Source organism: Pezoporus occidentalis, unplaced genomic scaffold (assembly GCF_034315485.1).
Source record: "Pezoporus occidentalis ecotype Australia unplaced genomic scaffold, CSIRO_AGI_Poc_V1 ctg140, whole genome shotgun sequence".
In the NCBI taxonomy this organism is placed as follows: domain Eukaryota; kingdom Metazoa; phylum Chordata; class Aves; order Psittaciformes; family Psittacidae; genus Pezoporus; species Pezoporus occidentalis.
Window position 1 is genome coordinate 640,598 of NW_026913210.1, and position 27,252 is coordinate 667,849.

The following is a 27,252-nucleotide window of genomic DNA, read 5'->3' on the forward strand; positions in this document are numbered from 1 at the left end:
TAACAGAAATCCTTCAGAGCTTTTCTCCCAGCATATTTAATTTCTTCAGGGCACTCCAGTGCAGTAAGTAATTCAAGATGTTAACAGAGTAAAGCAATTGCTAAATCCATAACCAGATATAATTGTCATAACGGGTATCCATCAAAAAAAAAATTTTGGTTATTTCAAAGAATATACTTTAGGACCAGTTGATGATTAACATCAGAAGTAACTTAAATCCTGTTAGAGCTGGAGACATACTTATATTCAAGTTTCTAGTAATCTATTGAAAACTTAATGAAAACAGAATTTCTAACAAAAATTCAAAGAAACTAAATCAAAACACTAGTTGTTCCTATGGCCTAATTCAGATCCTAAGCAAGACAGGCAACAAAACTAAAAAAAACACAAGTTTTAAATTTCATTTACAATTTTATTTTTTTTTATAATGGATTGGAATTTTTAACAAACCAAGAAGTTGTTTAAGTTAAGCTTTTCATCATCCCATGTCAACATGTTAAACAACAGTCATTAATAAAATGTATCCATGAAGACACCAAATTAAGTAACACTGTAAACTTACGAATAAGATCATGAAACACAGAATAGCGGGTGTCATTTTGAGGTATCACGTATTTTCCATTGACTATACGAAGTTTAGCTCCATCTTCAAATGGATGTTGCCTAAAGCACAGCAAGTACAGGATACAGCCCAGAGCCTAGACAGAGTTAAACAGAAATATTTCACAGAATCATGCAATCATTTATGCTGGAAAAAAAACACTTTAGATCACAGAGTCCAACCATTAACCTAACACTGCCAAGTCCACCACTAAACCATATCCCTAAGCACTTTAAACACCTCCTGGGATGGTGGCTTAACCACTGCCCTGGACTGCCTTTTCCAATGCTGGAAAACCCTTCTGGGGAAGTAAGATGTCTTAACCTCTAATCTAAACTCCCTGGTGCAACTTCAAGCACTTCTTCTTGTCCTATAGCTTGCTACTTACTTGGGAGACAATACCAACACCTACCTTGCTACAATCTCCTACTCCTGGCTACGCAACTGCAGCTCCCTCAGCTGCTCCACCAGAAGACTTGTGCTCCAGACCCTTCACCAACTTCGCTGCTCTTCTCTGGACCCGTTCCAGCACCTCAATGTCTCTCTTGCAGTGAGGGGCCCAGAACTGAACACAGGATTCAAGGCGCACCCTCACCAGTGCCCAGTACAGGGGGATGATCACTGCCCTGGTCGGGCCGGCCACACTATAGCTGATACAGGCCTTCCTATACTCCAGCAGATCAACACTTCCCCCCCAGCTTAGTATCATCTGCAAACCAAGCATGTAATCAATCTCCTCATCCAGCTAACTGACAAAGATACTAACCAGAACTGGCCCCAGTACTGAGCCCTGGGGAACACAACTTGTGACCAGCCACCAACTGGATTTAACTCCACTCACCACCACTTTTGAAGCTTGGCCACCCAGTTTTTTTACCCAGCAAACAGTGTGAAGATGTCGTGGCGGTGTTGCAGCAAGCAGAACGCTCGCAGGGGCAGCTGGTGATACTGCCAGCCCTGGATGGTATAAAAAGGGCAGTATGAGCCCACACTGGCAGATGAGCTGCCAGATAAGCAAGGACAGGAAAAGGCAGGCACAGAGACAGGGCCTGCCTGCAGTGATGGATGGTGGCTACTTTGAACTATAGCTGGACATCCAAGACAGGGAAACTACCAGACCACAACATGCTGCAGTCCTCTTCCTCCTCTGCCACCAAGCTGGAGAGTTGCCAACAGTCTGCAGAACAGGTAACACCAGCTCTTACCCCATGGTAGTCTACAAGGAGCTGGAAGTTCCCCAAGGCCATGGGGCAAAGGGAGCTCTGTTTTCAAGGGGTAACGTGGGACTGAACTCCTGCCACTAGCCCCAGTGAAGCAGTGGCCACCTAAGCGGGCAGAATGCCTGTAGTAACCAGCATTATTATCCCACATGGGTGTCTCCCAGCAATCGGGGAGGCACAGAATGGAAAACCTTGGTGTAAGCCCCAGGCAGGGCTGCCCATATTAACAGAGGGTGGCTACTACAGTTGTTGGTTCTCTTGCCTTCAGCAGCTGTAGCCTGGACTGGGGCATGAGCCCACTTCCGCCCTCTTCCTCCTCCACCACTCAAAGGAGTGTCGGTACTTTATACAAGGATATTGACCCAATGATAAAGAAACACCTTATCCTTAACCTCTATACCTTATCTTGCATCTTATGAGTTAGCACCACAGTCCTAGAGAAAACTGGAAGGTTCTCACAGCCATGAACAGAATGAGGTCTGCAACACCCACCTTCTTTACGTAAAACTTGTCTTAGAATGAGAAGAGTTTATAAACTCAAGTTTTCTGATTCATGACCCAATTGGCTCGTTGTTCTTGTTTGTGCGGTTTTTAATTCAAGCAGTAATATTTAAAGCAGAATTTTAGACAATTAAATTGATTAAGCTTCCTAATGCTGCCTACAAATTTCAGGTTTCAATCACCAACTGCTGATTTATGCAACTCTATATATTCCCAGAGCTTTAGAGATCAGCTTCACACTTCTTTAGAAATTTAGAACTCCTTTCAGCTTCACACTTTTGATGTTTTTCTGAAGATAGAACACTTAGTGAAACATTCATTTGTTTGGTATGTCAATTAGAGAACTCCAAGAAGCAGTTCTGCTGCTACATATGTTTGTGGCGTTTTTCCCATTTATGGAATTTTTCAGGTTCAGGGATTCTTTTATTCCTATCTTTTTAAAAATAATTATAATAAATCCATTTTATGAATTTCACAGTATACAAAAATGAGTAGTCCTGCAACACCAAACATGTTCAAGAACAGAGATTTTTCTTTTAAAGAGGCTCTGACGTTTTCATACCTTCATCATGCATTTTAAGGAGACTCACTTTATTTGTGGAGACAGAATTCAGTCTTTTGTATTTCTAACTCATTATGCAATACACCTGCTATGTAAGCATTTAAATGTTAATCATTTAAAATGATATTGTGGGGACAGATAGTCTCTGAAGCACTTGTTCTGGTAAAGATTTTAAGAAAATAAGCCTGAAATGACAGCCCCTTTACTACCTGCAATCAGAAGGCTACTCAAAGCTTAAACCAAATAATGTTTAAGAACATTTTCAGGTTCATTCAAGTCTCATAAATCACAAAACCAGGACTACCAATACTGGCAACTTTCAAATACCCTGGTATATCCAAACGTGACACATGTGCATCCCGACAAACAACCACCCAGAAGTCAGTTTCCAGTTCTAATCTTAGAATAGTCTGGGTATTATGGTTTAGTTAGGATAATCTCATCTCTTTCCCAAGAAAATGTAAACTGATATATATTCCATGTTTTCATAGAAGTTAACAGACTAAATATGGCAGTTATACAGTAATAACAGTAATTACACAGTAATAACACAGAAAACTGTGTTCCATCTGGCCTATAAGAGTTTTACTATAAAGCATCCAATGCCTCCACCAAATGTTTACACAAAGGACTGGAAAACTCCTCAAAGTTCTTCTGAACCCCAGCTCAGTTACTACAGCATATGGACTCTTACAGCCCCCACAGACAAGACAAGCTAGTGAATACATTAGCTAAGAAATCTGCTCACTGCCTCCAGTCCTCTGCATGCACAACCTCCAACTCTCCTTCACCGCCAGTTTATCCCAAGAAGAGTTTCAAAGATTTGAACATTACTGAAGTCTCAAAGGTCTGGTATTTAGTTGATGAGTCTCTCAATCCAGGGACAGAAATAAACTGCATATAATTAATTCTGTGTTACTGTATAGCAAGTAGATTTTTGTCAGTCTGTTGATATATAGCTCTCCATAATGTATGTACTGAAGGATCGTGTAAAACCACATTAATTAATCCAGTATCAGAGTACAGGATACTACCTATTCTGCTATGGAAATGCCTGTTTACAAAGAAGTAAGGCAGACCATAATTTAACTGGAGGAATGAAAAAACTCTCGCACAGTCCAAAACAACACCATGCACATCAGAAGACAGCATCCATAGCCACACAGGGCAGAAAAACACAAAGAAAATCAGCTGAACACACAGGAAGTGAACAGACCACTTAGATTTGATCTTTGCATCCACTGCTAGAGAATGCTTTTCATTCCCTCTAACTTTTGCACTGCAGCACTGCAGGAGTGATACATTTTGAATATTTTAAACACCAATTGTGATTTGACCTGGATACTTCCTAAAAAGAATTAAACTACATGAAATGTAAAGAGATAATTCAGTTTACCTGCTGGATGTCTTGCACTGACTTTAAGGTTGGTTTGTGTGATTTTTTGGCTTTTGTTGTTTTTAGGTTTCTTTTTTTCCCTACTTTTTTGTGTCTTGGGTTTTTTGTGGTGTCTTTTTTGGGGGATGCAGGGGGGCTTTTTGGGGAGGGTATTTTTTGTTTTGGATTTTTCGGGGGGGGGGAGGGGGTGGTTTTTCTTTGAACCCCACTTTGAAATTTTGTTCCTTAGCTAATGTATTCCAAATCTTACTCTTCTGCTTTTTCATAGATTGGCAAGAGTGGGAATGTATGAAGGGCCATCCAAGCTCACATTGTGATCACTATAGTGACCACAACCAGGAGTGTTAATCACCCCACCTGCCTTCTATGGAACGCAACAAGGTCAGTTATGCTTTCCGAGACAGTGCGACATTCTATTGCCAGATACTTTGCATATTTTCATTGAACGCAGTGTGTAATGGAAACCACATAGAACAACATGTTTCAACAAAAACTTACTAAATGGAGCAGATCTTCCAAAAACACACCAGGAGACAACCACCATGTTAATACTAATGGATGAGGAATTATTCTAAACAAAATATAAGTTGTAGCCTTTTGAGTGAGGCTTTTGTTAAACACATTTCTACCTTCATGTTTACCTAGGTGTAATTTTGGCCTAGACTTCCAGCATTTAGCACACCTAAAGTGATCAAATGATCAGAAAAATATATTTTTTTTTGGTGTTTCTTCACATGCCAGAAGAAAATCGTCAACAACTGTAGAAGCTGAATAACGTTTTACAGTATATTGTAACTAATTTAAGAAATTCAATTAAGTTCTGAGATTAGAAATAAAAACTCTTAAAGCACCAGTATTACATTTTCTCCATTTGTCTTTTAACACTGCCAATACAGATAACAGCTGAACAACTTGATACCTGCCTCTGTAAAAAACATACAATGAACTAAGTCCCTAAGCATGAGGCCACCGGGCAACACCTCAGTATTATTACAGTATTACACAGCTGAACGTCAGAACTGAGAATTTACTTAGTATCTGCTTATGATTTTTTAGTGAATGTTAACAATTTATCATCTTTTCTACAAAAAGCATGAATGATCTCTGCATTACTCTCATCCTCACTGTCTGTATTTCATCTAGATGAAGTATTTAGACACAAGCATCTTTAACTCCGCAGTAGGCTGTCCCAGGATTACACATATGGCTGAGCACAAAAGGCAAGAATTTAAATCCAAGGACTGCAAGTATTCTGGATCTAGGATGTCAAGCTTCAACTAGGCAACAATACTACTAAATTACAAAGTTCAGCACTCTTTCTCACAGTGGAAAACAAGCTAGATCTGGGAGAAAACCTCAAATACTCATCTCTTCATATATATAAATACTCATCTCTAAATATTCTCTTAATATTTAGATACACAGTTCATCACTGAAGTTCATTTTGACGTAAGACAATCTATCCTGTGTTTATTTCAATGTTTTTATTTAATCAAATTAACATGAAGACTGCAAACTCAGTTTAAACATGACAATAGCAGCTATGACACAGCAAGAGAAAAATTTCTTACCCAAATGTCCTGTTTTTCACCAATTGGAAAATTTGAATACAAGTCTACCATTTCTGGTGTCCTGTACATTGGCGTTGTATTCCTCGTGATCTGCAGAAGACAGAATTTCTTGAAACAGAAGTTTTACTAATAAGCTCTAATGACAATCAAGAAGGAAACAGCTCCCCATATAGAATGGATAGCATTCTCACTTTGAAAATTAATTTCAGAAATACTTGATGACAGAAGCCATCAACTGGTGAGGCACTGGAATGGGTTGTCCAGGGAAGTTGTGAATGCTCCATCCCTGGCAGTGTTCCAAGGCCAGGTCGGACAGAGCCTTGGGTGACATGGTTTAGTGTGAGGTATCCCTGCCCATGGCAGGGGGGTTGCAACTAGATGATCTTAAGGTCCTTTCCAGACCTAACTATTCTATGATTCTATGATACTATGAATCCTGCAATAGTGACAACAGCTTTGATATAAGGCCATATAAAGACAGTACTCAAAGTAGTAACAGTGATATTCAAGAGTTCTTCCAAACTGCAAAGCACATTAAGTAAAATTACTTCTACATGAGACAGAAAGAGATATGGACACAAATACAGAAAAAAGAAAAAAGCCAATAAACCAAGTAGTGAATTCATGCTCCAGTGTGTATGTTTGACTTAATCACACTTAATGACAAACACATCCAAAGAGTTAAGCTGTGGTCAAAGGGATCCCTCAAGACACCTTTTCTACCATCTTTTTGCATGGCTATACAAGACAGTAGTACATCATCATAATTTCTTCTCCAGGAATCAACGGGCTGCTTTCCAATGATGCTGGATTCCAAAACAGGGGGGGCTCATAGGGTAGTTATGATATCAGAAATCATGCACATGAATTTTAAGTGTCACTGTATTTCTCCATAATTAATTCTGAGTCCAACTGATACATTACATTAGACTTGCCAGCACTACTCTAAACTAAGAACAAATGCACTTTGCAAAAACACAGTGCACGCTTGACACTGTCACTATAGTCTTGGAGGCACTGCCATAGTGTCTATTCATATTCCACTGAGCAGACTTTTCACTTCTTTATTTAAACCATTCAACTGAAAAAACGGATGAGGGAATCACTCTGGCATAACCAATTTTTTACTTTCTGTTAAATGTGCAATTAGAAGAAACTCTAGTAATCACTTCTATTTTTGTACCAGATTGCAGAACTGACACTGCTCAAGTTGAAGCAGTGTTTGCATATACAGCTACAGAGCTATGATTATAGCTGCAGACAGTGTTTGAACTCTGGCAACACAAATACAAAACCAAACCTTTACAAACAACATTACGACTGAAACCATCTTCAGTTGTTTTAGAATTCCCATGAATCAATACCAGACTAATAGTAACAGTTAAATGAAGCCACTGTTGATATTAAGATTAATCACATTAAAATAGTCTTACCTCTTCTTCAACCAGTGCTCTCTTTTGTGCAGACCAGTTGTAGTCAGGATAGTAAGCTATAGTTGTAGCACTACCGAAGTCACAAAGTTTAATTGTTCCTTGGTTACTAATAAGCAAGTTTTCAACCTTGAAAAAAGAGGTGGAATAATAAATCAAAGATGCCTTTTCTCCTGTATACTAAAAGGCATTCTTTTAAACATTAACTCACCTGTGCATATATATAAAAATGCACACTTTAGCTCTGCATGTTGTTTACAGGAGCACAAAGATTTCAGACAGTACCGTACATGTATACGGTAGCAATCTAGCCAATTTTTAAAAAGAAGTACCAAAAAACACTATGAGCAGGAAATGTTCAAATGATCAGAAAATAAATCCCAGGGAGAAAAAAAAAAAGTGCCTAATAAGAAGCCAGTTCTTCAAAGGACCACTTGCAGAAGCAGTGTCTTTAAACCTGAACATTTTAATGCATAAAACTGAACACTCTTAGCTTAATTGCAATTGAGTCAAAGCTACAACTCCTGTAGACATAAGACATGAACGTTCTAGTAGAAAAGCAGGCTACTGGGAGACCCCCAGAAAGAGTCAGCTGTGACATTGGTATCACTGTAGAGATAGAAACCAACTATTTGAGGACCATGTGCTGCCTGAGTAGCTCATCATCCCTCCCTTTTCTACTTCATATAACCCCACCTCCTGGGATTGCCAAGTGAAATAGTGAGGAAGCGCAAGGAGACGTTAAAAGCAGGTATTGGGCAGAAGTATTGGGGGATCATAATCACAAAGAAGCTGAAAAGAAAATTTGTATCTCTGCATGAAATCAGGTAAAGGTGTAAAAGCCAAAAGGTGTATTAGTAACATTACAACACTACACTTCAGGTAACTAGGTTTGCCTTCCCTTTCCCTTTGAAACCTCATCTATGGACATCCTTCTGTAAAACCTCAGTTTTCAGAACATACTACTAGCCTGCCTTATACATGCCCCTTCCAAATTCTTCCACCATAAAATTAATTTTGACTACCCTACAGGAAGACAAAAGCTTTGTTAACAATGGTTAAAGTATCAATCTCAATGAGCAATCTGAATTCCCTTCTCTGTTGGATAACCTTTGCTTATCTCCACGTACAACAAGAAAGATGTGTGGGCATTCAACATAAAATTTAGATACTAAAAATCGTCATATTTAAGACCAGAGATCAAGTTTCTGCACACATACATTCTGGTTTTCACGCTTCGGAAAGGCTGCTAGTAATGTAAAATACTCCAGCTGCTTACTGAGACCTGAACAGGCTCTGTGACCTGCGTTACACAGACTAGCTGTGCGCTTCACAGCAAATCCTGAAAAGCTGAAATTCAGACAATTAAAATACCAGAGAAGCACTGATATTTTACAAACCATCCTCTAACTAGCTTAGAATTTTTACAACACAGTAAATAGCTGGGTTCTTACAGTGCTGTAACACACTGTAAGTGCAAACTTCATCCAAAGAAGCTGAGGAACAATTAATGCATTACACTGACAAGGGAGAGAAGAAAAGCACAGGAAAACAGAAACAACCACCACGACAAAGGTGAATTTGTTTTTAGGCTGCACTGTAGAAGTTCATGAATCCTGTTACAACTCCAAACTACAACACCCCTCCCCAACAGCTACATCTCATGCTCAAAACTCTGACCAAAGGTTTTTATGCTGCTGACCTTAGTTCAGCCTTTTGAAAGGGCAGCACAGTTAAATGACCCTATTTGGCTTCTGGCTGTAGTAAGGCCTCTGCCTACTGCAGCACAACTATCACTCAATCTTGCCTTGGAGCCCTGGTAATGTGAAACCAACACAAAACCAAACGCCTGCCTTTTTCTGTATTTTATCTTTGCCAGGAACTGGAATTACTTGACAAGAAAAAACAGACTTTGAATTATAGCATTCGTTCAACTTCTATGGAGCTTGCTATGTAGAAATTGTGTATTTATGTATTTATCTGTAGAGTTTGTTACCCTTTTTTCAGAGAAGAGGCTTGTCTACAAGCTTTTCTAGGGGCTGGTGTACCAAAACTTCAGTGTTGAAAAGATTTTCTTCTAGAAAGTAACCCCAAGAAAGTTCTATGACAGCTTGGTTAAGATTTCTTTTACATGAGGTAGAAGTCTGTTCAATGGTACCAAGAAAAAAAAAAAAAACACAGGGGGCATGGGGGAAAAGAGTGCTTCATCTTCAAAACTATTTTGATACTAAGGGGTTATACTACTGCCTAAAATCAAAGCGTTCATCAGTGTTGAAAACACTTAGCACACATTTACTTTTTTAGTAAGTGGTTTCATCTTCCTTTTCCTAAAATAATCAAGTACATCCTTACTTAAGGAGGAATGAATTCTCCTTTCTTATATTCAGCTGGTATCACATCAAACAGGAAACTGACACATCAAATTCAGATACTGTTTGAGGAATAAAAATCTTATTTTGCTTATGTTTACAAAGACCACCTCCCTCCACTGGGTTTCAATCTATTTGTAGTACACCAGAATCCCACTGATGATTAGGTCTCCTTCATTTATTATATAGCATGGATGTAAAGGTGCTGCCTTCAAAATTAAAAAAAAAGATTAGGTCCTCTGAAATCACTGAAGTTTTTAAGGGGACACCAGTTTCTATAGCATAATCCTATAGCAGCTTTGAATTATGCCTACCAAATTTTAAAATTAAATTTAAAACCAATCCCTAAAATGCAATGCAAGTTGTTGTTAGTTCTAAAACTAACAGCTTCCTAGATGTCCTCAAAGGGCTATGTAACCTTTTACAGAGAATCCAACATTGCCCCCTCTTCTCCTTCAAAGCTTTACCTCTCTTCTATTTAGAAAACTCACTCACCTCTGCAAAACAAGTTGTAGCTGGTTATTTTATCAAAAGCAAACTACTTGAAGACTGACTTAACGAGAAAACCATGATATATTACTTTTCTGTCAGCTTGCTCAACAGTACAGCTAGTACTAACCACAAGCACAGGATGACAATGCTGAAAGAGATGCAAGTATTTCAGTCATGACCTCCACTGACATCCAGCAGTCTTGGCAAGGCAAAAGGTGCAGTAAGCACCACTTTCAAGAGTGTCCACTGTACTTGATCAACAGTCTTAACACTGATTCAGCCTGATGAGTTCCTTTGGTGTTTAAAAATTCAGCCTTTATTTAAATACTGCAACACACCTTTAAGTCTCTATGGATAATAGGAGGTTTCTGTTTATGCATATGCTGCACTGCTCTGCAGGTCTGATAAAAGATCTTCAAAACTGTGTCACAGGAGATAGGGCCTTTGGATTCCACTTTCTTTAAGAATTCCACCAGCTGCCCTACAGGAAATGAGAAAAATTCACATAAGCATGCAGAGAACACCACAAATTCTGAAAGCCTGGCACAAATAGGGAAATACTTTTCTCATCAAGGAAGACTTACAGCCTTGAGCTGTGAATATTAGACGGATATTCTGAAAATTGTAAATCCACACTGACTGCAGTGCCCAAAGGAAATAGTGCTCTAAGGAACTATTCCTCCTCTTCCTTCCTCCAGCCAGTCTTAAAGAACTTAATACTAACCCCATATTTAAGATGAGGTTGAACTATAGTCTCAAAGAACATGCTCCTTATCCCATAAGTGACAAGGCTGAACTCCAGCTCCATTAACTATGCTACCCTTACAAGGCTTTCAAAGCTTCTGAACTGTGATGCAACCTGTGCAAACAGCTGTCAAAAGCAACAGGTACTGCTGGGGGAAAAAAAAAAAAAGTTTACCTTTACACAGCTCTGTCAGCAGAAGAAATTCTCCTTGCCCTGTGTCCGATTCTTCTTTTCCTATTGAAGCAGCAGAGCAGAACTGGACAATGTTGGGATGCCCTGAAAGCTTTTTCTGGAGGTAACATGTTCAAGGAAGACTGCCAAGTTTACTGGTACAATTGTATACAGCAGTTCACAGACATCTCATCTGAAATGTTAGCTTAAAACCACAAAAAGCATTATCACTGTAATAAAAATATTAAGTAGAACAAGGAATCATGCCTCAGCTAAAAAAATAGACTTCAGTGGAAGCCACTGAAGATAATATTATAAAAAGTCAAAATAAAACATTAAAAAAATCCTTGTGATTAAGGCTGAGGAAACTGGACTTCATAACAGACCTAGTTACTTATTTTTGTCTTCCAATAGTGACAGCAAGGCATTAACATATGTACCAGAGAGACCTTTTAATTATTAGCCACTTCTCTAGCTGGCTGGTTAAGAAAGGGCAGCTGTCGCAACACCTGTCCTTTCAAAGGAAGTAGTAAGTATATTATGTTTCAATTTTAAGAAATTAAAATAAAGTTCAAAACAAATAACAGCTCTGAAAGACCAAGGAACTTATCGTCCCATCGTGAGTAATAATTCTTCATACTAAAACCTTTGTCATGTTTCATGGTACCATTTTTGAACTATGTAAAAGAGAATAAAATTTAACTGATCTCAGTTTCTGCCAGTGGAAGTTACATTGCATTACGCCCATCTGTGCTGCCCCTGGCATTCATCACTCTGGTCATGTACTGATACTCATGCCTGAGGCAAACACACACTATTTACAAGATGCATTCACCAATTCTAAAAGGAAAAAAGGAAAGATGTCATAAGTACAGCAAAGCTATAAAAAAAAGACAAGTTGGATGCATCAAATTAGAATGAATCCAAAGTACTAGTTTACATCTTATGCACGTCTTAACAACCTTTTACTCAGAGCCACAGGAATTAGTTTCACAATTGTAACTTGGAAAGGTAGCAACAGTTAACCCTCATTCACGCTGTACATACGCTTTAATGAGCCCAAGCTGTGAAAAAACATCTACAGTACATTCAGTTCTTTACTCCTGACAACACAGAGTGCCTAGAAAACATATAGTGCTACCACAGTCTGTTATTTGCCAGTATACTTCCAGTGGGTGGTGTTTAGTGTAAGACTTCACCAAACATTTCAGTAATCATAGAAAAATATTTAAGTAGTTTAAATGAAGTGGTTTTGCATGGTAACTCAAAATGAAGCTGAATACTCAGACTGGAAACGAAACAGCAGCATACAGCTACTCACTGACTCTTGAAACAAACTGAGGGTCTTACAGCAGACGTCAGGGAGCAAATACTGAGTTTACTAAACTCATGGACTGAGATTGCATTATACCTTACCATCTAGCTTCACTGAAGAGGAAGAGGACAGCAACGACCCTGAGAATCATCTGCTTCTGGTTTCTGATGCATGTATTCTACTAAATTAACATTCAGTATTACTTTATAAAGCCAGATGCATCTGAGCAGAAATTTAAAAATTTTGAAAGTAAAAGAAAAGTTCTGTGTAGTCAAAAAGGCAATATATCCAGTGCAAGCGAGGGAAGTCTACTTAAGATCTAAGGATCATCTGATTAACCAAAAGGTCTCTTGAACACAGTCACAGGAATGCAAAAAAGCCCATATAAGAACTTCATTTTTTGCTAGGCAAAGTAAATAACAAAGTCTACACAAGCTGTGAAAGTTATCTTCACATATTAAGTTCCTGCAACTTTTGAAGAACTGAACTTGCTGGATGTTGATGCCAGATTCCTGATAAACCAGGACCCAAACCTTCCTCAGAATATTTATCCTTTTAAGTAGTGTATGGCATGGAAAGAACCAAATGTGTAGAGCAGTCCCCTTTCTCAGAAATCTTTGTTATCAGGCAATTAAATCAAAACATTAAAATATGTTCCAGAAAAGGATACCATAAAACAAACTTCCTGAATGATGGCTTTGTTCTTTTCTTCTTCATTAGACAACAACCGCTGCCAGAGAACAGAAAAAACTGAGACGATAGTTATTAAAGCTTACAGAAAACAGTGCATGGATAATTTATTTTTTTTTCACAACACAAAGGATAAGCTACAATCAAAAACCTAAGGAAATGTGATGGGACAGTAAACAAAGTAGGCATATTGTACATTTGGACATATTGCCATGAGCAAAACACACAGTTTTCCAGCTACCTGTACTGTTCAGGCTTAGCAATAGCTGAGCAGTTGTAACCTTCAACACTCATGAACTAACTGCTCTGACAGTTTTCTGTTGTATAAAACACTGAAGTCTGTTGGCTACAGCACTGTGCACTGACAAGTAAAAACTCATTTTCTGCCTCAAATCTCTAAACAACCTTCAACCTATACCAGCCAAAACTTGTCCAAATTATGTAACCCAACTTTTTCAATAGTACCTGAGTAATCAGTAGCAAAATTAAGCATTACTATTACCAACATAGCTTGGATTTAGAGCCACCACTTGACTAGAAACAATCTGAGCATTTGCTACAAAAGTACCAGTTTAATAAAACAGAGGAAGTACAGTAATGGTTCACCTTTTAGCTGTAATTTTTTTAATGGGGCTACTTCTTGATAAGCTTTTGAACACACACACTGTATGCATTTGGTCATGTTTTGTTAGTGCAAGATGTGGTACAAAAAAGGAAAAAAGAGTAATTACTGTTGGCAATCTTACCTCTCCTACTTCTCTTACTACTACCCTTTTCGCTTTTCCTCCAAGGTAAGAAGTCTTTGTACTGATACAGTCACAGAACATCCCTACTCCAAAAATGAAGTCATTTTATGGTGAACACAATGACTTCACTTTGTCCTTTCCACAATACTTCAGTTTTTCAGCTGTTACATGGTTATTATAAGCCTTCAAAAACACGAATCCAGGGGTGTTTCAGAAATGCCAGACTGAATATCTGATCAATGAGTCAAAGTTCAGACCATTATTTTTAATACTGATGAAGCTTACTCTGGAAGTACAAAGGAAGGCTAGCCAGTGAGCCAAATCTCCTGCTGATGAATGAAACTATTAATATACCCCATTTCAGGTAATTAGGAAAGATTCTTTTCACCCAAAATGCTTATGCAGGGTCATGAATTTCTAGACCAAATGAAGACAAACAGCAGCAGTACCCAACAAAGCAGCTTAAATCTCTGGTAGAAAACACAGGGTCCTAACAGGTACAGCGTGCTACAAACACCACTATCATTCTGAATTTTTCCAAATTACTTGTTTGTGCTACGCATCAAAGGTTAACTACCATGCTAAAGCATCAAGTAAAAAGACAGAATTTATAAACCTGAAGTACATTTTACCTTTAAAGCATAATCTTTGCCACTTCCAAGATCTTGAGCTTCATAGACAAAAGCAAAGCCACCTACAAGAAGAAGGGACATTAAGTCAGCTTTAATTTCAACATTCAAGCAAATCATTCTTTTTAGTCTAACAGAGCTATCACATGAATTTGGATATCCTCTGAATGTAAGAATACGTGTGTTTCAGTGACTTGCCAAGAGCATGGGTAACCTACATAAAAGAGCTAAAATATTTTCTTATTTCTTTTATACATGCTAGAAGCACAGCAAATTTGTTACTTTCGTGCATTTTTTAGTCTACATATGCAGTTTTCCTATGATGTATTTCTTTTCTTTTTAATACAGGTCCTTATAATACCAAGATTCAGTTCTGCAAATACTACCTAATTATTTTAATTAAACAACTATTTGGTTTTGCACTATTAAGCTTCTTACAAAAATAGCAATAACCAAGAGAAATAAAATATTTAATATACACTTCCTCATACTTTTTGGGTAATTGCCATGCTTCAGGCTTCATATTAAAAGCTGAAAGAGATTTCAAGCATTGAAGCAAATGCTTTGAATAAGGGAAGTTACTGTTACTAAATTGCTGTCTGTAACTCCAAACAGCATTATTCTGACCAAAGCAGTTGGAAGGAAAATACTTATTTTATCTAATACTATGAGTTCACTCAAAACACTGTGCAACCTTCTAGAAGGTAAAGATGACTAAGAAAAAGATAAGTCTGACAAGTTTCTTCAATTGCTAATTATGTTAAACCGTCAAAAGAATGTATTTGTTCAGTTCGACTCCGTTTTAAAGATCCTGGTATCACTTTAAATTCTTCCCTGAATGTCATCCTTGTCATTACACCAACAGTGTGTTGCATATTCGCTCCATCTGTTGCAGAGTATCTTTAGTAGATTAACAACCAAAGTGACAAAACTTCAACGATTTGCCTTTCTACTCCTTCAATAACATTCTATTTCCATGGGACTGTAGTAATAGGACAAGGGGTAACAGGTTAAAAACTTAAACAGGGGGAGTTTAGATTGGATATAAGGAAGAAGACCTTTACTGTAAGGGTGGTAAGGCGCTGGAATAGGTTGCCCAAAAAAGTGGAGAATGCTCCATCCATGGCAGCGTTCAAGGCCAGGCTGGACAGAGCCTTGGGCGACATGGTCTAGTGTGAGGCGCCCCTGCCCATAGCAGGGGGTTGGAACTATATAATCTTAGAGTTCTTTCCAACCCCAACCATTGTATGATTCTACAAACTACACTGCAATGTTTCCTCTAGCAGTAACTTGGAGAACAGCATAGAGGATGTCAATGAACTACAAAATTTTACTTGTCAAAAAGGCTATGAGAACAGAATAACTAAAGAATGAACCACAACAGACAAGCAACAAGTTGACAAGGCACTTCTTTTGAAAGATGCAGGATGCAGATCATTAGTCACTTTAGTACCCAATACCTTCTTTGTGGATAAAGAATATTAACATGAGACTGAAGTGAATACGGTATTTGCTTTGTGCAATTCCATCAAATACAAGGCTTTCCAAGAAGTACTCTCCAAAGTTTTACATGGCAATTGACCATCATAGTGTGCTCCAAGACTCCTGCTACACACCTTGTCACTTTGACAGTAGCATCCACAACATGAAACAAATAAATGACAGACTCCTGGATGTTGCCTTTGCTTTTGGTGTCTAAAAGGGAATAATACACAAAACGAGCAAAACCAAGATCCCAGCTGCAGGGAGGACAAACAGAAGAGAGCAACTAGTGCACCACAGAAGAGCTAGAGTATCAATGAAAATACTGAAGATGACACAGCAAGGGCTGCAGTTCATTCCACCATACATTACCCATACGTGCATTGTGCTTATCTATTTACTTTGATTCATTCATTCATCAGATTTGGTAATTCCCACAACAGGAAGTTCTCTCAGCTTTTTCAAAGCCCCAGTGCAAGTGTTCTGATCAGCCATTACAATCAGCATTTTGCACACTGATGGGACAGAGACTGGAGACAGAATAAACTCCATGCTTACCACCTGAAGAGAATTTGCTCCTCTCTGAATGAGAACATATGAAAGAAAGACATGGTTCTGGACAGTGCTGTTTATGGATTTCACAGAGCTTGTGAAACAATCAAGATAATCTGCAAGTCATCCTTTTACTGAGGCTGGGTCTGGAAATCCATGGTTTTTGACCTCATTTCCCAGCCAGTTCCCTACTAAAGTCCAGAGGCATGCCCTAGGTTTCAGAGTGTGCTGTCCCAGTGAGTTGCAAGCTCCAACAGCAGTGTACACCAGTCACTGTACCGCAGAGCTACTGCTTCCATGTCTTTGTCCTACACAGATACTACAGACCTTCTAAACAGTAGAAGTACTGCTGGCCCTCCAGAAGAAAGTCTTTACATTCATCTTGGTATATATTTCTTTTCTTTATTCTAATAACGCTGCAAAAGCTGCATCTTGAAAATATGTGCTTTGATTACAAAATTAAGTGCTTCTCATACACAGAATTACAGCACAGTTAGTCTCCTGGAATGCGCTCAAGAGCAAAATGGTAACAGAAAAACCCCAAATTAGGGAAAAGTTATTCTGCAAGTTCAGCTCCATACACTGCCAAGGGTTCTACCATGGCTGGAATGGGGCAAGTCTACTCTGGACTTCAGGCATACACCCAGATACTACTACAAACATACACTGATTTACATACATGTATGTACTCCAAAAGATAACTATGCTTCATTCAAATGTATCCAAAGCCTTTCTGGATATTTCACTGGTGAAAGCACCTATGCATCATAATTAACTCATCAGATCAATTCTACCCACCATTTTAAGCATATATCTGAGTAATCACCAAGCTGATACAAACTTTTAAGGCCTCTAGAAGCATTCATACCTTTCCAACTATTTCAACTGGTCTGACAAATTACAAGCCCTTCCTCCAATATAAGAAATGCTTACAACATAGACCAAGTTGCACATTATCACCAAGTTTAATCTTGTTGACATCCAGCATGAAGCAGTAAAAAGAATATGTTTACCCAACTGAGAACAGATTATTAGACTTCAAAAAACATAAATTTCAAATCTTCATGGAAGTGAACATCATGCAGTCCTCCCAAAACTCAAGACACATTCACAGTTGCCCTGAAATCCTTCCCTCTGTTCACAAATGATCCTGAAATTCAGGTCTAAAACTCAACCACATTTATGAGAACTACAAAAGTTAATTTCTGGATGGAAAAGCCTGTTTTAACACTCAAATCACAATGTTACAACTACCCCAAGAAGGATTCCAAAGTTTGACTGATTTTTGCTGTACATAAAAGAATCTCATTTCTAACAAGAAAAATAAATTTCACTGCTCTTAATTGCTAGCTAGGAATCTACAGAGATTTCATGTTCAACTATGTATCTACTTCAACATACATACTGGTCTTTGGTCTCAATAGTAACTGAAAATCAGAAACATTCATTTTTACCTAACAATGCAAGTGAGCATTTTCAGCAATGCAAGCCATTTAAAAATGGTAAGTTCTTGCTGTCAGTGGAAGTTAGTACAAGATCTACTTATGTTAAAGCACTGCTATTTGACTCTTAAGTGAAGTATACTTGACATTATCTGGAAATCCAGTGAAATCTGGATACAAGTTGTCCAAATTAAGATTTTCCTGAGGTCAAATTTAAAGCTGACAAGACTCAGTTTTCTTTTCCAACCAAGAGATTTGCATTTTCCCCTCAAGATACACCTAGGCATCACATATCAATTAAGTTCACTGCACTATAAATCAAACTGGATTTAAAACTGTCCGTTTTTTTCCCCATCTTCGTTAGTTTTTTCAGCTAAGGAATTTCAGTGAAATGACAGTTTTCCTACTTGTCAGCTAGTGAAGCACCAAAACAGGAACCTCAACCACAATATAAAACTGCTTGCTATTGTAATGCATTGTTTCATAACACACTAAACCAGTCATGACAAAGGAATGGTGTAGATAACTTCCTGTTTATAGTTACTGATATGACTTATCTGTTGCCCTCCCAAATACTGACCAAATTTGCTTCCAAATCAATTTTGAGTACTTATGTTTCAATTATAACTTGATTAAAAGAATTCTAGCCTGAACTACAAGTTACAGTGCATCTTAATGAAAGCAAACAGATGTTTTTCTACCAGTGTACAAGCAACATCCTTAATGCTCTGTCACTGTTGCAAGCACTGACTCAAACTTTTTTCCTGAAGTCCAGTCATCCATTTGTGTCAACTGCAAAGTTATAATAACAAGATGAAGCTGTCTCAAATAGGAAGGATGACTCAAAGGTCTGAATGTTTCTCAGTAAACCCTGAGAAGCAGGGAGGTAGAACACCCTCAGACTTGCAGAGATCACCTGCAAGCAGAAACTGCTATATCCAAAGAAACACTAGCTTTAAAAAAAAAAACATCACTGTTCTGCTCCATAGAATCATATAATAGTTAGGGTTGGAAAGGACTTTAATCACAACTTCAGATCACCCAGTTCCAACCCCCCTTCCATGCTTTGTGTTGAAAAACCTCTCTGTATCTACAGCTAAGGCAACATAAACTGGAAAACTGCTAGGTCACCGTGCTCCTGTTCTTCTTTACTGACTGCCATGTTTTTTTCACACTTCCAAGAAGCCTGCCTTATACAAGGTCTGCAGAGTAACTGTCATCATCCTTTACATCACAGGCTGTTGCAACTTCTTAACTTGATGTGAGCTCTCCTTCTTCTATAGTTACTCCAACCATCTGCCAGCAAATTGAACTATCAGGGTTCGCAGAAAGTTGGCTGTTAAGCGTTCATTGTCCCTCTGCTGCCCAGAGTTTTATGAATTATAACAATCAAAAAAAATCAGCATTTAATAACAAATTAGAATTGTGCCTAGAAGCTTGGTAAACTAGTATTGCCTGCTCACACTCAAAATACTGAAAAAGCCTGTAAGCCTAAAGCAGCAAGTTTTGATACTTTAATGAGACATAAGGCTCATTGCCAGAATGCAGCTTATAACAAGTCACCTACATGGCTTCAATTCATGACAGCTTTTTAAAATAGCCTGTAGCCACCTTTCTGACCAAGGAATAATGTAGCTTCCTTTCACTAAAGCTTCATGGTGAAAGTTTTAGACTCCTGTCAGTCTGAAAAAGGCATTTTTTTTTTCCATCATGTTTCTCCTCTTCTCTGCTATTTTCATCCACACTTGTTGCTCAAAGGAAGCATAAGAAATCAATACACATGAAGAATGGTTGCTAACTGTGTGCTGCATAGGTTTCTTGTTCCCTGCTTTTCACACAATCATGCACCTCCTTTACTCTTAATTCTTCAGCCTTGTATGTAAAACAAGCAACAAAATATTGGAAAGTTAGCAAGTTTGCATAGATAGTTAAGCAAAGAGGAACCGTAAGCAGTTGGGTTTTTTTTGTTTTTTGTTGGTTTTTTTTTTTTTACAGGGATATCATTTTCTTCTAAAAAAAAGAAAGAAAAGGTGAAATTTCAGGGAATTCCCTTTCATGTATCTCAATCCTAACTGTCCTTGGCTATTTTCAAATACAGAAAATTAATCCTGACCATTTGGAACATCCTTCTACTGACAGCACAACTAGACAAAGTGGCACATCACAAGCAAGATTCATTTCGTCTTATTTGCAAAATACTGTTGTATTGAGAGGAAAATTCTCTATTTAAAAAGAATAAAAGGCTAGTATTAACATTAACTCGTATCAAAAAGCCTTGGAGATGATGCAGAAAGTCACAGCCCTAACACCCACAGGAGGAAGAAAAATCCATGTCTATTCTCAAAGTGTGTTTTTTTCTAAATCTAGGAACAGGGGCAAGTAAAACTATGTAGTGAGAAGCAAAAACCCATTATCTGGAATTAAAAACAAGGCTAAATGGACTCAGTGTATTATAAACTTGTAATTTACCTAGAGTCTTAAGTGATCCTTAAACTGCCCAAGTTCCACAGCTTTGTCTAACGCCTCTGCACTGTCTGAAAAGCCCCTTTCTGGAATTTCTCTCAGCTATCCCATACCTAAATCAGCACTAAAAAGTCCACATGCTTCATGAGATACAACTATTATTTGAAGAGACCGCAAGCACCCCACAATCATCTGCTCATTGGAGTATTAACATGAATAGGGGTATCTCTATTGTATCTCTATCTTCAACTGTTCTCTTGAGGATATCAACTCCCCGATTCTTCTGCAGGAGAACCTCACACACACTGAAACTATAATTTCATCACTCATTCTCAGCTTTTGCTGCATTTTTGTCAGGCCAAAGAGTACCTGGTTAAAGCAGTAACACAAACAATTTCCAAACACATTACAATAGTATATATGAGCAGGCAGAACATTTCTCAATAGGCTCTAAAAGACAAGTGTGGCTCATTCCATGCCACCACTGCCTTCCACTGACAAGACCCTGAGTTGTTTTATATAAGTTTTTTAAATTGAACGAAGGTAACACTGCCCCATTTCACATAAAAACAAAGACTTAGCTAGTACTTCACAGAACAGCAATTATACCCAAGAATTAAAAAATTATAGCATATTCAGTCTGCAGTTGAATTAGTGGCCAAGAAAGATAAAAACTGTAATTTTAAACAGTAATTGTAGCATAAAGTTGTTTTCCTGATGCAATTACCTTTATCACAAATATTAAGAAACTGAATAACTCAAATACAAAGTGTTTCAAAATAAGCCATTTAAAGGATTAATAAGGGAATTTTTCTATCTGGTTTATGGCAGTTAAAACAGCTTACCAGGACATAAATATTCCAAACTTTTTGAAGATTATTTTTCTGTTAGTATGATCTCTGTTCTAGAAAATTTAAAGCTAAAATACACCTACTGATAGTTTCATATTTACCATTTAACCTACAAAACTCAGTAACAGTACTCAAGAAGCAAATTCAAGTCTCACTTACTGGCAGTTAAGTATTTGTAGGGATGTTACATTACGCACTGAGTGGCAGCAGGAACTACTAGTGGAGTTGTCAACTGATTTTTTACACTAAAACCCCCTCAAAATATTACCTGACCTAACTGAATATGCAACAGAAAACTTTTAGAAGATCCCTTTATCCTTTCAAAAGGATAGGAGATTGAACAGTATCAGATTTTGTTCCATGGCTCACCATAAAGATTAAGTTCCCTGTTTTCATGGAAGGACCTCTAGAATAGACATTTTCTGGTTTCATATCTTCTATTTTTACTTTATCAACAAGATATATGAAATAATTTACGAACTTTCTGCCACCCATCAATGCAACAGCTGCCTGTTTTTACAAAAAAAAGCCTCAATGGAAACATTCACAGAATATGATTATATTGAAAGACTGAATAATTTAAGCACACAAGCAGTTCTGTCAATATCTTATTTAGCTTCCAAATCATTCTGCCCTTCATTTACGCTCTAAAAAACAGCAATTTCATTAAAACATTCATTCAGCACAAAGCGAACAGGCTTCTCCAGTTAGCTAACTACCAAAACTAATACAACCATGCAATTTACAATCATTAAAAAAATCAGCTTCCTTTGTATGTAACTTTGAAACTTGACAGTGCACATCACAGGACACGCTATTCTCATATCAACTTACCCTCCCATTGGAGTAGCATTACTACACAGAATTGAAGAACAAGTTTCTGTAATTCACTGACCATCTTTGGCACTGGCAGTCTCTCAATGAATACTGACAGCCCAGTGACCAGGTTCTATTCCTTCTACAGTATAGATGAAGATCAAGAAATTTCCCGTATTTACATGCCCATCATCTTTGAGTGTCACCATTAGTAGGTAAACAAGAATAATGTCTATTAGAAGAGATGCTTTGTTCAACAGAGGCAAAAATGAAAGCCAGCAGCATCTAGCATTTGAAAAACAAATTTGCTAGGTTGTTTGTCTGTGCAAATATGCTTTCAGGAGCAAGAAACAAGAAATTTCTGATAGCTACTGTTCAGGCTGGTGTGGTCCCTTGCTCTCCCCATTCTCTCCCAAGGTCAAATATGCAGGCTACGTCAACTGTTGGCTCAGCAAGGACCATCTCAGTCCCACAACCGTCTAGCACAGATTGGTACAAGAATCCTGACACATCTGAACAAGGGGAAAGGATACTCATCAACTGAAGAAGCAAAAAGTTAACAAAAATGCACATCCTGTTCACATTAATAGAAAGGGATCTGACAGAGTACAGTTAAGGCACCCTCACCCAACTGTATAAAAACCAAACAGTAAACGTCTGGAGAACTCTTATCTCATGTACCTGGGCCATGTGTATGCAGACACCCCGGTGAGAGCAGACACCCATGTTGTGATGGAGACACATACAGAATACCCGGACTGGCAAGTGCCTCATGGCCATGCAAGCGTCCTCTGTCATGAAAGACTGTGAGATACTTACATTCACTCACATTTACTAAGTAGGCATGCAATCAGTGATTATTTTACTTAAATAAAATTGTGTGGCAGTCTGTGCACTTAACCAGAGGACACAGAAGAACCCTAACACCTGAAGCCAGCATAATACTAGATGACCTTTGAAAGTCCCTTCCAACTCAAACTGTTCTATGATTCTGTGATCATATGAAGGGCAAGTAAGGATTAAATGTAAAGGCCCCCACCCATTTCCTCTAAAAATTTCTTAACTGCAGTGAGCTACTGAAATGCCCAAGTACAAAACACCATATTCCAGCAGCACTCAGTCCATCCTGTGACATGCTCAGTCATGTGCTGGGAGGTAGCAAGGAATACTGGAGATCACCTTGACCCCGACCCCCCCCGCCTGGCTCTCAGGTTCCTCTCACAGCACACCTTTTCAGTCGGCTGGGTCCTACTCCTAGTGTGGCACCTCCACAAAACAAACATGGAAACACAACTGAATGGTGTTTGCTCATGAAGCCAGTGTCTCAGCTGACAGCATGGCCAAACACATATCTGCACCAACGCAGATGATGAGCACACCACAAAACTGGAAAGAGCTGCACGGTGTGAGAACAACTGAACTTATGCTGCCGTATGATACTGTGTAATGCTAATCCACAGACTGTGTTCACACCAACTGCAAACAAAGCAGACCATATGAGCTTACAAAAAAGGCTATCTCTCTGCTTTGGCAGATGACACACAGTTCACCATGGTTTGAAATCTGAATTTTGAAAGTATCACTTCACTTTCTAGTAAGAAGCTGGGCATGAAAGGACTCATGCCGAAGAAAAAAAGATTCTGTATTTACAAGCATGGAAGAGAATGCTCATAAGCCACAGTTATACAAGCAAGTATCACAAGGTATCAAACAGGTCCAAAGCTCAAAGATAAATTAATTATCAGCAACAAAAATAATATGCTAAAGAAATTAAAATCTGAAGACAGCAGAAGTTCAGACTTCTGTATTTCACATGCATTTTTATATTCATACCCAATATATCCTAAAGCTTGTTTTAGCCAAGCTGTGGTCTTTCTAACAAAAGCAGAAAGGCCCAATTTCACTTAGTACACTGAAAGCATCATGAAATAAACTGTAATGCCGAGACAAAGGTGGAACACCAAGCAGTGGTTACAGATAAATTTGCAAGAATGCTAGACTTAAAGCATGTCCCTGTTTGCTTTAAGTTATCTAACCTGGCGTAATTACCCTGACATTTTAGGAAGCCTGTGTCAGATCCTAGGTAACAGTAAGCTGCTGCCAAAGTAAAGTATAAAATCCTTGTTCCAGAACCAAGAACTAAACAGCAGATACACCTCAAATACAGCTTTCTGCTCTTCTTTTCCTTTGTTGCTCTCTGGAAACTGCTGCAGTTCCTCCTGGCAGGAATGTCAGAGCACCAGCAGCACCAGCTAGTTCATCCAGCATTCACCTTGCAGTCACATCATATTGAGCACTTACATTTCACTCACAAACTCTGTCTGGCTGCTTAGTAAAGAAGGTCCAAGTAAAGGCTAATGGCAGAACTGGACTTGACATTTAGTTCCATTTTGAATGCTACTTACTATGTAAAAACTGCCAGGGTTTGTCTAAGATCACATGTCAAAAGTGGTTAAGCAGTGAAGTCACAAATCATTTGTCCTTTAGAAGATTAAACAGCTGTGAAGACCAATGCCCTGTTGTTTTACACAAGCAAAATTTTTCTAAGTTTAACTGATGCAGCTAACCTTGAAGAATCATTTTTATTTCCATGGTGGTCAGTTTAGGGTGGTAATATTTCAACAAAAAAAAAAATACCCAGAAAAAAATTCAATAAATCTACTTATTAAACCAGCTACATACAAGGCAATTACAAGAAGCAACTACAAAAAATAACTTTAACACTGAAAAGAAGCTCTGAATAGAAATTTGAGGTACTCTACCTAAATAACTTCAACGACCTGTTCAAAGATAATGAACTATGTAATTGCATTAATATGGACAAAGTCACATTTTAGCCTTTTAAGACAAGCTTTCAGTGCCTCTTCTGCTTGAAAACAAAGTAATTCTTCTTACCACAAGTGCAAGATCCAAATTTCTACTAATTTCTAAGTAGTTTACACACACCAAACATAGAACTTATTTTAAAACAGACTAGCAAGTGCGTGCCAAAATACCTACCCAAAAATCCACAGAAACTGAAAACCACCCAGATATTTAACTCCAGGAAAGCCCATACGCAGAATGAGATCAGCCTCTTGACACTGCTGCTTAAAGTTAACATCTCTTCCTGCATTTCACGGTATTCTAAATAACCCTGAGCAGCAGAAGCAAATTTGCATCTTTGGCACGATATGACACATTGTCATTTTAAATATATATATATATATACATATATATACGTGCAATCCCGTATTTCCATGACGTTCTATGTGGACTATGAACTCATATGAGAGTTCTGTTAGGTGGTGAAGCTATTCTCAATCACAAAGCAAGTGAAGAACTCTCCACGCTGAACACTGGCTCTCGATGGGTATTCCTGAAAAGGACTAACAACAGTGGGCACCGCTCCTACACCCGGTCCCGGCGGAACACCCACCGCAGCACTTACGACAGCTCAGCGTGCCCGCGGTCCCAGCCAGAGTAGGTACGAGGAGGCAGCCAGCCCGTCAGAGGGGCCGACTGCCGGCGCAGGAGGAAGCGACCAGAGCCGGCCCGGCGGGCTCCCCTTGCAGGGCGCGGCCTGACAGGGAGGAAGCCCTCCCGGCCAAGAAAGGGCGGACGGGGTGAGCGGGAGGCCCGAAGAGGAGCACAGCTCAGCCCGGCAGCGGGAAAGTCGGGCCCGGCCCGGCCCCGGATGCTCCTGCAGCCGCCGCCACCCGCTCTTACCCTCCGCAATGACCCTCTTGATGCGCAGCTTCATGTCGCCCATCTCCACCGTCTGCCCCACGAAATCGTTCTGGTCGCGGCTGGCAGCCCCGAGGGAGCCGGGGCCCGCCAGGAAGTCCAGGGCGGACTGGAAGAGCGACATGGTCCCGGCAGGCGCTGCCCGGCTGAGGGACAGACGCGCAGGCGGCGCGGCGGGGCGGGTCCGCCAAGCTACCGACTGCAGCGGCGGAGAGAGGCCGCCTACTCACTCGCTGTTCCCTGCACTGCTGCCTGCTTCCGGGAGAGTTGCGTCATTTGTGACCTCATGGGGCCGCTCTTGGTGCCCGCCCCGCCGCCGCAGCCAGCCGGGCCTCCGCCGCCGCCGCCGGCGGGCCCGCCCTCGGGGGAAGCTGTCCGCTGCAGCCCGGGGGCTGGGGAAGGGCGGCCCAGGCCTGCCAGTTTCCTCCCGACGCGCCTTGCGCTGTTACCGCGTGTCAAGCGCGGGGGTCCCTCGTGTCTGCACGTCTCACACCGGCACTGGCGGCACTCCGGAAGAGCATGCACTTCTCACAGAGCGTTGTCGGAACCCTTTCACTGTTCACCTGCCCTCGGGACCTCCCGTCTTGTTTGCTCTCCCCTGCACTGAAGGGCCAGCCCTCGCTTCTCCCACAGTCCTGCTACCTGCGCTGGGGTGAGCAGTGGCGGTGGTGCCTTTGCGGTGTGCTGCAGAACAGTGATAACATGGATACTGATAATTGCAGCAATCCGTGCAGAGTGGTACCCTGTGCGTTTGGATGTGAGGCTGACTGTGTGTTAGCACTGGCAGATCACTTCCCGGTAAGGCCTGTCTGCTGGAGGAAGCCTAGGGCAGCAGATCACTAAAAGCAAGGCTGTTTGCAAGCCTGTTGTTTCAGAAAGAATGCTGCTATGGCCAGGACTGTCCTTAAGAAAGTCCCAGAAGTATAAAATGGTTTGGGTTGGAAAGAACCTTAAGATCATGTAGTTCCAACCCCCCTGCCACGGGCAGGGACACCTTCCACCAGACCAGGTTGCTCCAGCCCCCATCCAACCCGGCCTTGAACACTGCCAGGAATGGGACAGCCACAGCTTCTCTGGGCAACCTGTGCCAGTGTTTCACCACCTTCACAGTAAAGAACTTCTTCCTTATATCTAACCTAAATCCCCTGTTTCCCTGTTTAAATTCAAACCCATTATCTCATGTTCTATTGCTACAGTCCCTAATGAAGAGTCCCTTTCTAGCATCCTTGTAGGCCCCCTTCAGATGCTGTCATGTCTTTGCTGTTAGATCTTTGCTATTGCAGTCTGCTTCCTGCCAGCAGCCATCATTTTTGAGTTGATTCCAGACGTTCCCAAATTCCTTAAGACTTCAGGTAGCCATGCTAATTTTCTCCTGCGCGGATCAGTAGTAAAATATTTTATAGCTGTATTTCTCAATCAACTTCCATAAACTAAGAACTCACTGTTCTCCGTGCTACTGTGTAAATTACAGGGGCAGAAGAG

General features: G+C 39.7%; 1 protein-coding gene across 5 annotated transcripts in view; it reads right to left on the bottom strand.

Annotated features, from left to right (window-relative positions):
- Window positions 1-26,023, bottom strand: part of GAK (cyclin G associated kinase) — a 73,286-nt gene extending 47,263 nt beyond the window's left edge. For 3 of the 5 annotated variants that reach the window (XM_062609739.1, XM_062609742.1, XM_062609738.1), the window contains exons 1-8: window positions 25,753-26,023; window positions 14,442-14,503; window positions 13,044-13,103; window positions 11,062-11,176; window positions 10,481-10,623; window positions 7,285-7,410; window positions 5,852-5,959; window positions 563-698 (exon numbers count right to left, since the gene is read on the bottom strand). In XM_062609739.1, the coding sequence (XP_062465723.1) occupies window positions 563-698; window positions 5,852-5,959; window positions 7,285-7,410; window positions 10,481-10,623; window positions 11,062-11,176; window positions 13,044-13,103; window positions 14,442-14,503; window positions 25,753-25,894 (892 nt within the window). In that variant the 5' untranslated portion in view covers window positions 25,895-26,023. The remainder of the gene's footprint in view (window positions 1-562; window positions 699-5,851; window positions 5,960-7,284; window positions 7,411-10,480; window positions 10,624-11,061; window positions 11,177-13,043; window positions 13,104-14,441; window positions 14,504-25,752) is intronic. The other 2 variants (XM_062609741.1, XM_062609740.1) reach the window with 1 other exon arrangement.
- Window positions 26,024-27,252: the final 1,229 nt, after the last annotated feature.